The sequence below is a fragment of the Pteropus vampyrus genome, unplaced genomic scaffold (genome assembly GCF_000151845.1).
Source record: "Pteropus vampyrus isolate Shadow unplaced genomic scaffold, Pvam_2.0 Scaffold36, whole genome shotgun sequence".
Taxonomy (NCBI): Eukaryota; Metazoa; Chordata; class Mammalia; order Chiroptera; family Pteropodidae; genus Pteropus; species Pteropus vampyrus.
This window is the reverse complement of record NW_011888817.1, coordinates 9,643,934-9,659,932: the sequence shown is the minus strand read 5'-3', so window position 1 is coordinate 9,659,932 and position 15,999 is coordinate 9,643,934. Positions and strand designations below refer to the sequence as shown.

The following is a 15,999-nucleotide window of genomic DNA, read 5'->3' as shown; positions in this document are numbered from 1 at the left end:
TAAGTTTGTTTTCTTCTTATAAAAATATGTTTATTATAGAATTCATTACAGAACTTCTAACTTTTAGAAACTTTATTTTCTATCAACCTTATTTCCATTTTGTTTAAGAGTCTGTGGCATAACAGCTTAAAACCACTTAGTGGTTTTTCCTACCCATTCAGTGGCCTGAGCAGTGGAGGCTGCAGACCAGTCTTCCGTGGTAAGCTGAGCACTGGTCTTCAGTAGAAAACTGCTGATTAGGCACAGAATGCACTTGAAATGCCTCCAGACTAATCTGTGACCTCGGGTTCAGTAGCAGTGTATTAGGGAGCTGGAGCAGTCCATTTACCCTGAAATTCCTCCTTGCTCCATTACATGACTTTTTGAAAATACCAAAATGTACAAAGAAGGGGAGAAGCTCCTGTATTCACACTATATAGAGATCATTACATTTTGTTGTAACCGCAATTGTGTATCCTGTTTGTTGAATATTTTCCCAGGTGATTAAATATCTTATACAATGTGGAGATTCCAGTATGCAAATTTGTTGCAATTTATTTAACCAATCTCTTATTGTTGAACTTTTGAGATATTACCTTTGTTTTCTGGTTTGTTTGGGGCTTTTTGGCCGTTAGAAGTACTACAATTAATATTTTTGTTACACAAATCTTTACACATATCCTCGATTATGTCCTTTAAATTCCTGGAAGTGGAATTGCTGGACCAAAGGATATTTGATACATATCGCCAATTTGTCTTCTAAAACTGATTTCACCTATTTACATTCCCACAGGCAATTTCATAGAAATCACCGGAATTGCCGTTGTCATTAACTGCCGAAAGCTTAACTAGAACTCCCAGAGGGCCTCTAGCCTTGCTTCACCTTTTCCCGCCCACTCCACACACCCGCCTCTAGCCGCACGCCTCCTTCTGTCTATGATTGTCCGCCCCCTACTTACTCTAGCATCGATTCTGCCCAATGAAAAGTAGCCGTCCCTAGGATCTCCGCATGATTGGTACGTTAAAGTGTCCGTCGCGCTCAGGGGCGGGAAGACGGGGCTAACAGACGTGGCGACAGACCAGTGTAAACGGCGAGCGGGGCGTGCGTGCCGTGCGTGGCGCGCTGGCTTGGAAGCGCTGGACCTGAGAGGTGAACAGGCGGGTTGAGCAGTAAGAGTGTTCGGCGGCCATGGCTCCCAACGTTCCCGCGGCCGAACCGGCCACAGAGTGTCCTAAAGGCATCCGGGCCGTGCTGTTGGGGCCTCCCGGGGCTGGCAAGGGTACCCAGGTGAGCTGCAGGGCCGGTCTTGACGGCAGAACCCATGGAACTTCAAGGTCAGGGCGGCCGGAGGTCTGGATCGCCCCGGAGGGGAGCCGTGGATCAAGGCCTGAAGGAGGGACGAGCCTGGCTGGCGTGTCTGGGGTTCTGACAAGGCGTTTGTGGGGACGGTCTAGATTGAAGGTGGGGAAGTCTGAGTTAGGATTAGAGTTCTTGAGGCATCTAGGCATGAGGTGTCGTGTTAGAAGGTCTAAGGACTGATTAGATCCCTTAAGGGGCTAGAAGCTGAGAGGATTTGAAGGGTAGGGTGAGTCCTGGACTGAGGCATCTGGAGTGCAGCCTGAGTGGAGGCAGGGACCCCAGACTCCGTATGATTTGGGAGTGAATTTCCCAGGGTTACTTTCTAGGTACTCGGTAGGGGAACATTTCTTATTATGATTAATGAATGAAGGTGGAGAAACATCTCTGGCACGTGGGGCAGAGTGGGAGCTGGCGTGTGCTGGTGCTTAGGAGTACTGCTGCTGAGAGAAGTGAGGAATGACCTGCGTGCCAGTTAAGCAGGGGAGTGGGGATGGGAGAGGGTACCTCAGTACAGGTAAGAAGACAGGCCCAGAGAGGTCAGGTGGCTTTCCCAAGTTATCAGAGTTGACTTGATGAAGCCTGGAACCTCAGAAGCTTTGGGGCTCCAGGTAATTAGTGTCTGAAGTTATCTTCTGCCCTAGCAGACTGCCAGGTCTCACTTGGTTTCTGGGATGTCATGGGCCCATAGATCAAGGTTGGGATTTATGATCTCATTTAAGATTTGGAAGCCCATAAGTTGGATTATCAGTATCTCCTTCCTGCCTGGGGTCTGGCATTGCCCCCCATACCCCAGGCTTTTGCTTGATGTTAGGTTCTAAAAAGGGAATTTCTGAAAGTCTGAGCTTCTAAGTGACTGGGGTTCTGGGGACTGCCGTGTGCCTACTCTTCTCTTCCTACACTTGCAGAGTCTTGAAAAAATGACCATCTTGTCTTACTCTTGAGACCGCTGTGGCACCTAGCACATTACTTGCCTCCTGATGGGGTTACTGGGAATAGATGGACACAGATTCCTGTGGGTGGTGAGAAGGGTTGCCTGGGAGATTCAATTCATTTCTGTGATGTTGCTTTTCGGCTCTGGGTACTAAGTCTAGAAGAACCATGTACCCTTTTCTTTCTATAGCTGGACTTGGTTCCTCCTTAAAGCTCACTGTTACCTAATCCCCTGGCCCTCAGCAACACCGATGTCTCTTTCCTGTTGCTACCACCCTCAGTTATTAGATAACCTGCAACCTTAAGAATGTTTAATCCCAGACTCTGCAGACTTTTGCTATGGTTATAAACAGGGTAGCTCAAATGCATCAATTATTTTTTTCTAGGTTCATATCGAAGTTAATAATTTCAGTAGTTGTGAATTGGACAACCCATCCCAGTGCTGAGACAATGGCTTTATAGTCTAGACAACTTTATTCTTCCCAAGCCTCAGTGTTCTCACTTGAAAAGTGAAGATAATACATACCTAATCGTTAAACATTTCATGAGCACCAAACATTGGAGATAGAGCAGTGAATAAGACTGATAAGGGCTTTGCCCAGGTAGACCAACAGCTCACAAGGATTTTGGAAGGTTATGTTACATATGTGTGTAAAACACCCATAGATACCTAGATGACAACCTGGCACATAGTAGGTGTTCAATAATTATTGATTCCCTTATCTTAGTAACACATCTTTCCTTGACTTAGATGTTTTTCAGTGTAAAAGGTGATAAATTCAGGAGGTTTCGAAGAAAATTATGTTTATGAGCTGATTTATAAGGGTGCAAATATGGCGGGAGTTGGTCAGAGAAGGCTTTATAGAAGTAGAGGAGATGTGATTCAAGCTGGGACTTGAAGAAAAGGTAAGATTTACAGAACCTTGATACACCTTTCTTTCCATAATTGGAACAATAGGAATACTGGTGGTTGTAGTTTTATGGAGTTAAAAAAAAGTGTTCATAATCAGAGGTTGGAAAATGGCAGCCTACTGCGGCATTTAGCCTGCAGACACACCCTAACCTTATTATGAAAAGTTTGAATACACAAAAGAAGACTGGGATGGTGTAATGAGCCCCCATTACTCAGCCTCAGCTACCATCAGTTGGTAGCCATTCCCCCCATCTACTCTCCCTTCACAAATCAGCTCCTAGATATCCTAACATTTCATTCGTAAATATTTCAGTGTGTATCTCTAAAAGATATTTATTTTGTAAACAAGCACAATATCCCCTAAAAAATTAACAATTTTTAATGGCAGTCAATGTTCACATTCCCATTTGTCTCACAAATGTGATCATTGTAAGTCTCTTAATTTGCAGGTTCCTTTCTTTCCACGTCCCACCTGCAGTTGTGTGTGTGTGTGAGTGCGCGCGCGTGCGCGCGCACGCGCGTATGTAAGAAACTGGATTGGTTGGTTGTCCTAGGGGTATTCCTTTTGGGGGGAATTTTTTATTATATTACCATGGCATATTTAACATATTCCTCTTTCCTCTCTATTTCCTGTAAATCAGTAGTTTGATAATACATTTAACCAGATTCAAGTTCAATTTTTTGGCTCAACTATGTCGCAAGTGGTGCTGTGCTGTCCATTAGGTATATCATGTCTGCTTGTCTCTGGTGTTCAGTGCCTGGGTCCAGAAATTCATTGAGCATGGCAAAATGGTGGTATTCTAATTATATCATTCTTTTTTTGTTTATTAGCTGAAATATTTCTGTGAAGAGAAACTTCTCATCTAATTGGTAAATGGTTTGTATAGAAAAGGCAGGATAAATGCTTGATTTGTTCCTTTTATTTGTCAGCTTTCAAAATAATAAGTCGACCACACAGAGTTTTCAGTTGTGAAATTTCACTTAAAAATCCAGAGCTCGTTTCTCTTGAGAAATCAGATCTGATGGCTCTGGGCCTCCATTCCGGCCTGGCATGCAGTTGGGCAACGATGCCACTTTGGATAATTCATGTGCTCGGCTGTCTCCTACATAACCCTCTTCAGTGCTTGTTGCTTACATTTGATCCACTCCATCCATTTGTGTTGCCTCCCTGGCCACTGTTGGTAAACGTTTGTAATCTTTGATGTAAAATCCCTAACCTGGGTTTGTGCCTAGTGCCTGCTCAGTAATGTTTGTTTTCTTCCCATTAGTATATCCTTTTATACCTGCATAACTCAGTATTTTATGTATTTTATATTGGCATAACTCAGTCTGTTTCCTATTAAAATTTATCGTTTTAAACTAAAGTAGTTAAACGTTTTTCAACTACCCGCTTTTGCATCAACATAATGATATTTAAAACATTTAGAATACTTGGATCTGTTATTTCATTTAAATAACCTTGCTTCCCTCTCTGTGGTTGGTTATTCCTACAGTATGGCTAAAACTGAGGTGTGTTTTGTGTTTTATTTGTCAAGTCCTTCTTCACTGTTTTTTTCATGTGTCCAATTTATACCAGTTCTTCAAGACCAGGCACACTTAGGCAATTAGCTACCATCAGGCTCTGTCAGTTATGTCAGTGCAAAGATATTTAAAACAACTTTGTGAGACCTACACTCTTATTCCCCCTTTTATAGTTAGAGAAACAGAAGTTCAGAGGGTTTGTTCTCTAAGTCAGCAGTCCCCAGTCTAATGCCCGATGATTTGAGGTGGAGCTGAGGCCATGGTGCTGGTGCTAGGGAGTGACTGCAAATACAGATGAAGCTTCGCTTGCTCACCCTCTCCTCACGTGCTGCTGTGCAGCCCAGTTCCTGACAGTCCACAGACCAGTACCAGTCTGTAGCCGGGGGGTTGGGGACTCTGCTCTAGGTTACACAACAAGTGATTGGCAGATCTTGCACCTGAATGACTCCAAGGCTACTGCTCTTTCTGTTGTTATCTGCTGCCCTAGGTTAGATTTTTCTTCTACCTCATGAATGTTTAGTTGGATAAATTTGGTGCTAGAGATGCAGAGAACAGCCCTTGCCTTCAAAGGGATGTAATATTTCAAAATAGTCACCCTTTGCTTCGTTATGTAACAGACCCCACCCCCCAGCCAAAGACCTTATATGTGTCCTCTTATTTAAGCCTACAACCCTAGGAAGTAGGTCCTGTTGTTATCTATGCCTTCTTATGGGTAAACTGAGGCCCAGGGGCTGTATCTTGCCCTGGGATGTACATAAAGTAGCAAAGACAGGATTTGAACTCATGACTGATTTCTTGATCAGCAGAGACACCATCTTACATTGCTGCTATTAATTTAGGCGTAGAGGCAGAAATGAACATGCCTGCAAACAATACATACCAATGCACGTACCACATGAGAAGTGGCAGATGAGTGACTCTGACAAATGTTAGGATAGATCAAGAACTATAATTTGTTACTCAGCCATAAAAAAAAAATGCATTCTTACCATTTGCAACAACACGGATGGACCTAGAGGGTATTATGCTAAGTGAAATAAGTCAGACAGAGAAAGACAAATACTATATGATTTCACTTATATCTGGAATCTGAAGAACAAAGTAAATGAACAAACAAAATGGAAACAGACTCATAGATACAGGGAACAAACTGGCGATTTCCAGGTGTGAAGGGAGTTGGGGGATGGGTGAAAAAAGTGAAGGGATTAAGAAATACAAATTGGTAGTTAAAATACAGTCACGGGGATGCAGCATAGGCAATATAGTCAATAATATTGTAGTAACTATTTATAGTGCCAGGTAGGTACTATAGGGGGATCATTTCATAAATTATATAAATGTCTAACCGCTATGCTGTACAACTGAAACTAAAATATTGAATGTCAACTCTAATTGAAAAATTAAAAAAAGATATAGCAGTGAAAAAAAAACAGTCTTCTATTCTTCTTCATACCCACCCAGTGATTTTGGTACTAATGTCCCAAATTGATAGATAAGGAAATAGTCTCAAAGAATATCTGGCCTAAGATTACCTGGTAAGTTAAGAGGCAGAGCTGAAATTTCAAACACAGGTCTCTATGCTTTTTCTTTTTTACCGTCTTAACCATTTCTCATAGGTTCCTATGCTTTTTAAAAACTTTTTTATCGAAGTATGGTACATAAAGGTGTAAATATCACAAGCAAGCAGCTTGATAAGTTTTCACAATGTGAACACATTTGTGCAGCTTACACTCATATCAAGAAACAGAGCATTGCCAGCACTGTGAAGTCTTCCTTATGTTCTCTTCCAGTCAACACACAAACATAAACGCACACACCTCTGCCTTTCCCCAGCCACTAAGGCTTCGTGGGTTGTTTTATTGTTTGATAAGGCCATATAGTGTCATGGATAAGAGCTAGGGCTTGACAGGTCGGAGTTATTTGTTTGGTTGGTTTTTTGGTTTTTTGTTTTGAATTTTTATGAGTTTGTCTACATATGCCAGGGAGCAAGACCTCGAATGCTCCTCAAGCTCAACAGTCTTGAGGCCAGTTACCAGCTATGTGATCTTGGGCAACTTAGTCTCCGAATTTCATTTGTAAAGTGCAGATAAAAATAGTTCCTACCTCATGGATTTGTTATGTATTATGGATACTAAATGCCATAAAACAATGCATGGAAAAATTGCTTGGCATGTCGCAAACACTGAAAGTTAGCTGGTGTTGATGTGACTTCTTGGAGGAAGAAAGGATAATTAGGGAGGTTTTTTTTGGTAGGAAGATGTGCTCAGAATTTGGCTACAGGGAAGGGTAGAATTTAGGCAAGTAGGGGGAAAGGAGAGGGCATTCCTGCATAGAAAGGAGCTTTGAGCTGAGGTCCACGGAGAGACTTAAAGGATGAGGATGCACACACAGCATCTGTTTGCAGTGGTGCACAGCGTGCAGAAGGGGACTTGTGGAGGTAAATTTGAAAAGCTTGGGAAGTTTAGAAAGTTGATTGTGGGGACACTGAGTGCTAGGCTGAGATATCTGGACTTCCTCATTGCACTGGGCAGACAGCGAAGGCTCCAGAATGTGCATTTTGGGGGGTGGGGGGAACATGTCCAGCAATATTTCAGGGGATTCCAGCTGCACATTTAGGAACATTAAAGGTGGAAACCGGAAAGACTGGAGGCAGAAAGATGTTTTCAAGGTGAGAAAACAAGTGAGTTCAAGATTAAGTCTGAACAATTCATAGTTTCCCTTTATTTTCCTAAATGTCAGACACTATGCTAGATACGTTTGATTATATAATCTTATTAAATCCCCACAGTAGCTCTGAAAGTGGACATGGTTGATTGTACTCTATGGATGAAGAAAGTGAGGACTTAAAAAGGCTGCATAACTTGTTCAAGGTGATACAGCAAATAAACTGTAGATCCAATTTCCAACCCAGATCTGTACCACTATAAAGCCCAGTCTTGCCCCCACTGCCCCAGGGCTTCGCAGACTGTATGCATCAGAATTCCAGGGCCCTACCTGAGTACTACTCAGTCATAAACTTTAAGGATGGGTCTGGCTTTGTACTTTCAGCAAGTGCCCCAGATGATTGTTGAGGTGGAGCTGAGGCCATGGTGCTGGTGCTGATAACGTGCTGAAGTTTGAGAACAGTAAACCCACTATTCTTCCTTCCTAGTGGTTTTAGCAGTTTTTACCCATCTCCCCCCAAAAAAGGTCCACTCCCCTTTCCCACAGTAATGAGACACAAGTAGCTCAGCTTCAGCAGCATTAGAGTCCAGGGGGCCAGCAGCAGAGCCAGGCCTGGAAGCTTGTTAAAAATGCTGGGGCTCAGACTCTACCCTATGGAATCATTCTGTATTTGAATAGCAACACCCACCCCCACCCCATGGTTTGGAGTAGAAGCATTGCTCTAAAGCGTAAGGTTGAAGTGTGAGGGGAATATAATAAAGTTATTTCATCAGGCTTCTACGGTTTGCAAGTAAAGAGTAATGCAAAAAAAGAAAGACAGTGGAAAGAGGTCTCTCATTAAGATTCCGAGAAGTAGCCCAAGATCACATAGCTGTTGAGTGCTTTAGCCAGGGTTCATGTGTAAATCTATCTGACTCCAAGGTCCATGCTCTTTGCAGCCCACCACACTGACTTCCAGGCAGCTTATAGAATCCCATCATCTGGACCAGCACGGTAGAATCCTGTAGTTTTGGGGGAGATTAAAATAGAACAATCAAGTTCTGTACTAACATCTCTTCTCTCATGATTTGGTCTCACCGTCAAATTTTTCACCCAAGTTAATTTCAACACCCAAGGGGAAATATTAGCAGAAAAGCACAGATCTCTGGATATGTGACTACCAGGCCAGCCTGGAGGACCAGAGGTTTTCCATTGCCCAGAAGATCCTGACCTTCACTGGTTTTTCCAAAGTGCAATTTTTAATGCCTTCATAACAAAATGGAACCCAGATGAGAAGGCGTTAAAAATGAAGTCATTTCTTTGCTTGAAGTCAGTCATTCCATGAATCACAAACCAGAATTTGCTGCACTGAGCCCCATCAATTAAGCTTTTATTGTGCGTGCTCCTTTGAAAACTCCCAGTGAACTGGTTTGAATAAGGATCCAACCCTACCTTTTTATAAAACAAGTGAACCAGAAAGCTAAGTATTAAGCTCCTTGAACTGATTCTATTTCTCATGAGTTCTGCAGTTGTGTTTTTTTCTCTTTTGGGGTGGGGCAATTGCCACTGCAAAACCATTGTTAAACTGTCCACGCACTTTTCCTGTCCTCGTCTCGTCTTTGTTCTGATGTATGGTCCATCAAACTGTGTCTCCTATTCATGTTTCCCAGGCTCCCAGCAAGGTTCTTGGAAGAGGCATCAGTGTTTTATTTCTGTATAAATGAATATGGAACTGGGGCAGGGTTACAGTAACAGCTAACATTCACCGAGCACTTACTATGTGCCTGGCCCTGCATATGCTGAATTCTGTGTAATCTCATCAACACACTGGTGTAGGTGCATTGCCATCTCCATTTTACTTAGAGGAAATTTGAAACTTAGATGATATAATTTTTCTCAAGTCACATCTCATTGTCTATCTATTCATTGGTCAACCTGGAGTCTGAAGCCCAGGCAGTTTGACTCTCAAGCCCATAACTAAAAGCTATACTGCCTCCTAAAACTAATATTAAGTGCTTACAGTTTGCCAAGTGCTCTTTGTATATATCTCATCTCATCCTCATAACTACTTTCTGTGATGGAGCCTTTTTGCCTTCATTTCAAACAGATAAGGAAACCAAGCCTCTGCGAGGTTAAACGATTTGGCCAAGATAATGCAGCTACTTAGTGACAGGAAAGGGACAGAAATAGGTCTGCGCAGGGGAAACCTGTGTTCTTCATCTTGCCACAGTTGCCTCTCAGGCCAGTGGCCACAGCACTTGACAGTCACGTTCATTCCTTTGGCAAATATTCAACACATTACATGCCAAACATTGTGCTTTAGATACACGAACTCCCTTAAACATCACAGCAACCATGTGAAGTACTGATACTGCTATTCTTCTTATTTATAATGGGGAAACTGCGGCCTATGTGTCACTATGCATCTAGTGGAAATAGTGATAATAGCTAATATTTATGATGGCTTCCTGTGTGCTAGGTGCACTGTTTTAAGTGCTTTACACATATTATCTCATGTTATTCTCACTATAACCTTATAATCATTATATGTTAGTATATAATATAAGGTACTTTTATTTCTGTTACAGGCAAAGAAATAGGTATTTGCCAGAATTCATAGAGCCAATAAGCGGCAGGGCCAGGTTCATACCTAGGAAGTCTGACTTGCAGTGGTAACTATCTTGGTTTTTGTCTTCCCTTCCACAGGCACCCAAATTGGCCAAAAACTTCTGTGTCTGCCATCTAGCTACTGGGGACATGCTGAGGGCCATGGTGGCTTCTGGCTCAGAGCTAGGAAAAAGGCTGAAGGCAACTATGGATTCCGGGAAACTGGTAGGTTTGATGGTGCCAGTAAACGTTGATATTCGTTAGAGTCTAGATCTACATTGCCTAATATAGTAGCCACATTGTAGAGTCTCGATCTACAATGGCTAATATAGTAGCCAGTAAACATTGATATTCCTTAGAGTCTAGATCTACATTGCCTAATATAGTAGCCTAATATAGTAGCTACTGAAATTAATTTAAATTCAATTTAGTAAAGCCATATAGGATCATGGATAAGAAGAGCTAGGGCTCTTATCCTCAGTCTCACATGTCACATTTCAAGTGTTTGCTAGCCAGCAATATATAGAACATTTGCATCATTGTAGAAAGTCCTATTGGACAGCCCTGTGCTACAGGGCACATTGTATAAACTTCTAGAGTCGCAAGTTATTTGGTTCATTCTGAATTAATGGCACTTCTTTTACTTAGAGTATTCTTGAGGTTCCTTTGTGCTGATGCATTTTGTAATATACTCAATTTTTAGGGCCAAAAATGCAACTGCCATTCCTAGGCCAGAACTCAGGGATCTATTCAAGAGAGGACTCAACAAGCCACTGAGTGTTTTTGAATCTACTTTTGTGTCTCTGTTCTATGTCTTTAACAGAGGAATTGCTCAGTAATTGACAGAAGTCATTCTTCCTATTTGGGAGCTATAATAGTATTTTCTTTTGTTTCTAGTCCAATTAATCTGATTGGACAAATGCAATCTATTAAATCTTCTACTAAATCTTCTTTGATTAGCACTAGAACTTAATTGTAACTGAGTTATTCTGGGACTTGGCCTCTGGGAATCACCTTCAGAAGTCATTTTGTACCTGGCCCTCTGGTCTTTTTATATCTTATTTAGCATGTTGGTTGGGGAAGGCCCTATGCTTTGCCTCCATCCCCGAGTTATACTTTCTGTCAGGCTTTGAGACTCAGTAGCTATATCAAATGGTACCCCTGCCTGCCTGCCCACCTGCCCCTTCTAGCTTTCTCTTCATGTCAGTGAGGCCTTGAGTCAAGCCAGAGAGGTAGATATTTTGGACTTTGAGTCTTGGCAAAAGATCCTATACTGAGAAAAAGTTGGGATGTGGCAATGAGATTACTTATCTCCAGCCTTCACTTAGTTGTAGAGCTTATACTTTGTCCCCAAGTTCACAGCTGGTCCCAGGAGATAAGTGTCTTAGCTACCAAGATGGGCAGCCTTCACTGTAATACTGACTGAGAACTTTTCTTTCTGTGAAGGCCCAGGAGGAAAACCAGATTTTGAAAGCTAGGAGGGCTCCTCATTGGGTTTTTAGAGAGGCTCAAAGGTGTATTGGATTGGCTTCTCAGTTCCTTGGTTCTAACCCAATCTGGCTGATTCAGTGAACTTCTCTGTTGCCTCATGTTTAGATCGGCCTGGGTCTTTACCGTGAGCCTAATCAAAATCATGAAACAGAGAAAGTTGGAGCCTTTCTGTGTTCTGGTCAACCCCCATTCTCTCCTGCAGTAATCAGGTTATACAGACACAAACTAGTGGCCTTGGATTTGGGCTAATGTCACCTAGCTAATGGGTTTAAACCCAAGGCTTCTTTGTTCTTGATTTCCAGGTGAGTGATGAAATGGTAGTGGAGCTCATTGAGAAAAATTTGGACACCCCTCCATGCAAAAATGGTTTTCTTCTAGATGGCTTCCCTCGGACTGTGAGGCAGGCAGAAATGGTGAGTGGCTGGGTTTGTATCACGATTGCATGATAATCAACTCTGGCCCTTAATCTCTTAATTCCTTAAAGGGAAATGAGTCTGATCAAGCTCTGGTAGTTTAGGTGAGCCACACACTCTTTTACAGCTTGATGACCTCATGGAGAAGAGGAAAGAGAAGCTCGATTCTGTGATTGAATTTCGCATCCCAGACTCTCTGCTGATCCGGAGAATCACAGGAAGGTATTTGTCCCCTGTGCCTCCCTTCTTTTCATGCTTCCTCAGAGCTTTGTCAGACCGTGGGAGTGCTCTTGCCTAATCACAGCCATGAAGTTTAATGCCATTTCAACATGGATTGATCTTGTTTCGTGACCTCTATTCAGCTGGTGATGTGGGACAGGGATGTGGAAAGAAAAACAAGGGATTTGAAGTCAGACAGCATCTCCATCCTGTTCCCCTTTTACCCTGACCCTAGGCAAGTGTCTTAACCTTTCTCAAGGCTGTTTCCTTATATTTAGAGTAGGGTTAATAATTGCGGAACGATCGTGCTTGTTAGATAAAATAAAGTGCATATTTCAGAGCCTTGCTTATAGTCTGTGCTTAGGAAATATTAAGTCTTCACATGTGTGCCTCTGTTTTAGTGCTCTTTTAAAGTCTTCAATTGGAGTTGCCATACCTTGCTGTAGGCTCTTTATTCTAAAAATAATATGACCATCTACACAAAGTTTAGAAAATGGAGAGAAAATTTGCTCACGGTACAGCCACCTTAGCCAAAAACACTTATTTTTTGTGTGTTTTGTTTTAAAGTGCTTGTTTCTCTATAGTAGTCAACATTGAACACAGAAATGCTTCTGCATCTGAACAGGTTTGTTCTAAGAAAGATCACCACTGCTTTAGGCTATAGTTTCCTCTACCCTATTTCACTAATCACTCTGTTATCTGCTTGTGCCTTCCAGAAATATGTTGGAAGCTCTTAACCACTAATAGATCCTCCCATTCTCTTCTTTATTGAATGCTATAGGTCTTTTATCCCTTGGTCATTTTAATGGAATCTCAGGAAGGCGATCAGCCTACATCAGGGAACCAGACATCCGTGACCATTATTTTTAATTGCTGTATGATATTACACAGTAGATGAACCATCATTTACTTAACTCTTCCCTTATTGGTACATTTGTGTTTCTTCCAGTTGTTCACTGTTAAATTGATGCTTTGGCCATCGTAGTAGATGGAAATTTTTGGATTTAATTAAGGAGAAACTGTTCTTATTGTAAATTTTATTACTTTGATTTCCTAATGAGATTGAACATTTTTCCATGCGTCTGCAGTCCATATCTTCAAGGAGAAAGACAGGCATTTAAACAGACAGAATGAGTGTTAGAGGTATTTTCCTATAAGGCTATATTAGATACAGTGGAGTCCACCTTATATTAATTTTTTTTTCAAATGTCCAGGTTTTATGTTTTGAGCTATTTCGTAAGCTTCTTCAAAAGTGCAGGAACTTTTTGTAGGATTTTTTGCATTCCCACTGGCACAAAGTAGACAAAGTTGATGTAGGCCGAGAAGTGATAGGGTTGACAGGATGGGACATCATCACCAGGGCTGAGGGCTCTGGCGCCAAAGCAGATGTTAACAATGCTAGGTGACACCAGGGCCTTTGATTCAATTGGCCTAGCTGCTCGGGTGCCTGCCTTGTGTGCAACACAGTACTAGACTATAGGGCAGGGGACTAGGAGAGGATATAGAACAACATGATGATCCCCGTCTGTAACCTCAAAGAGTCTACAAACCATACACAAAACCTAGGCTGTTTAGTGCAGTAGGAAAGCCAAGCTGCCTAGGAGACGTGCAATGTCAAATTTGACTTTCCTGAATAGAGAGGATTTTGATGGTTCCCCAGAAGGGAGTAGAAGCTAGAATGAGTATGTGTTGAGGGAGGGGCTCTAGCTGAGGCTAGTGGCAGAATGTCCAGAGTTGGAGGAATGGTCTTGGGGGCTGGGTGGTAGAATGGGTACTATTGAGAAAGTAGGATGGGAGCTAGACTGGGGAAGGTTTGCCAAGGTGAAGAGGATAAACGTGAGTCAGGAGTCATGGGATGTTCTTAAACCATGTGGCAAAAACAGCATTCTAAGAACATTAGCGTGGTTCTGGCGTACAGGCTAAATTGGAAGAAAGGAGAAACAGACAAGGACCCCACTTAGGATCCTGATTGTGACCCACGTGTAAGGCGATCAAGGCTTTTAACTGGTGGGGAACAGAGATTCTGAAGAACTAGAGGAATGCTGTAGAGGACAAAAGAAAGACTCGGTCTCCCAGTTCGGAAGTGAGTGGTTTAGTGTGACCCTTCCCTCACAGTGGAGGAAGTGGGACAGGCCAGATTGTTGTTTTCCAAGTTCACTCTGCAGATCAGTGACAGAGCTGACACCAGAAGTCTGCTTTCTGCCTTCTAGTTCACTACACTGATTATTGGAAGACAAAGAGTCAGGAACTAGTTGGCTTAATGTGGATCTTATTTAAATCTGACATAAGGACCCCACTGTAGATATCTTCTGAATTAGCTCAGACATCACTTCTAATAGTCATTATTTTATTTCTTGAGTAAATATGGTTCAGTTTGTGTTCAGCGTTGGCTCACTGGTGTCCTAATTATCCTACCAGTTGGTTCTCTGTCAGCATTAGCCGAATGTCTCATACCACCCCCATTTCGTGGATGAGAATACAGGTGTCTAAGGTGCCGTACTCCAAGTAGCAGTGGCTGTAGATTCCCAGCCATTAGGCCTCCACATCTTCACCGCCACGTCCAGGCCAGGCTCAGGGATACCTAGAGCTGTTTTGGTTGGTACTTGAGACCAATTCCATTTTAAGAACTCAGAGACTGGGCTTTCTTTCTTTTTCCTTCTAGGGAATGAGCCTTGCATTCCTCTTAAAATGATGTTTGTGAGTGGGGAAGGAGCAGTGTGCTATACATAACTGGAGGGCTGAGGGAATCCCCAGAGTAAGCAAGAGATGTGGAGAGGAGATAGTATTGTTTGCTGCTCTGTGCCCTGTGCTCTCCAGAAGGTGAAATGTTGGGACACTCTGGTCTAATAGACCTCCTTGAGGAGAGCAGCCATCGATTAAATATGCAGACCTTGATCGACACAAAATTGGGAAACACGAGCTTGAGCAAGCAGGCCCTGGCTGTTGAGCCGTGTTTGGCCTGCCTCCTTCCCTTCTTAGGTTTCTGGGCTCCTGTAGCAAGGCCTCTTCCAATCAGGACATGGGCTCCTTGCCTAAGAGGGCATAGTACAGATGTGGCTACAAGCCAAAGAAATGCTTCTTCCTGGGCTCTTTATTCCCTGGCTTGTTTAATAAGTCATTTTTCCATCGGTCTTGAATATTGCCCTCTAATAGTTGGTCTCTCTTTTACCTTTGTAATCACAAAGGGGTGCTGCATTGTCTGGTGGTGTTTACATCCATAGGATATAGTTTTCTAATAGTGTCTTTCTGAGTTTATAAAACACTAGGTTAAAAAATAAGATTAGTTTCTCTGTCCCCCATAGCATTTTGTATGCATCTCTGTTAAAAGATTATCACATTTATTGTAGTTATTTATTTCCACATTTGTCTCCCCCACTGAATTAAGCACTGCTTATGAGCCAGGATCTTGACTTGTTGCTCTGTAGGCTTTGGACTTAGCTAAAGGCCTGAATCAGACCAGACTCTTAGTAAATGTTTGTCGAATAGAACGGGTGAATAGAATGAATGGCTGTACGAGACCAGCACCAGAGTTCCTCTCTTGAGTCCTGAAGTAGGCAGTTCAGCCAGCTTCTTCAGCCAGACGCTTATTTTAATGTTGGGTCAAAATAGAAAACACACTCTAGTATCACCTTATTTAAACAAGATGCCTATAGCTATGTTCTCGGCGGGGCTAAAGTTGTTGCATCCAGCTTCTCTGTCTCTGCTTGTCATCTTGGACACCCCCGGGGTTTAGCATACCTTCAGGCAACCTGACTTGTATGCATGTGCTGTCTTTTAGGCTGATTCACCCCATGAGTGGCCGTTCCTACCACGAAGAGTTCAACCCCCCAAAGGAGCCCATGAAAGATGACGTATGTAAACACAGGACAGTAAATTTCCTTTTCTTTCCTTCCCCTTTCTTCCTTTGCTTTTTTTTTTTTTTT

At 42.5% G+C, this 15,999-nt stretch overlaps 1 protein-coding gene across 3 annotated transcripts in view; it reads left to right on the top strand.

The window, feature by feature from the left end:
• Nucleotides 1-1,081: 1,081 nt before the first annotated feature.
• AK2 (adenylate kinase 2) overlaps nt 1,082-15,999 on the top strand; it is a 19,158-nt gene continuing 4,240 nt past the window's right edge. For 2 of the 3 annotated variants that reach the window (XM_011357898.2, XM_011357897.2), the window contains exons 1-5: nt 1,082-1,267; nt 10,053-10,178; nt 11,747-11,857; nt 11,985-12,079; nt 15,855-15,927. In XM_011357898.2, coding sequence (XP_011356200.1) covers nt 1,169-1,267; nt 10,053-10,178; nt 11,747-11,857; nt 11,985-12,079; nt 15,855-15,927 — 504 coding nt within the window. In that variant the 5' untranslated portion in view covers nt 1,082-1,168. Of the gene's footprint in view, nt 1,268-10,052; nt 10,179-11,746; nt 11,858-11,984; nt 12,080-15,854; nt 15,928-15,999 lie in introns of those variants that run through there. The other variant, XM_023529333.1, reaches the window with a different exon arrangement.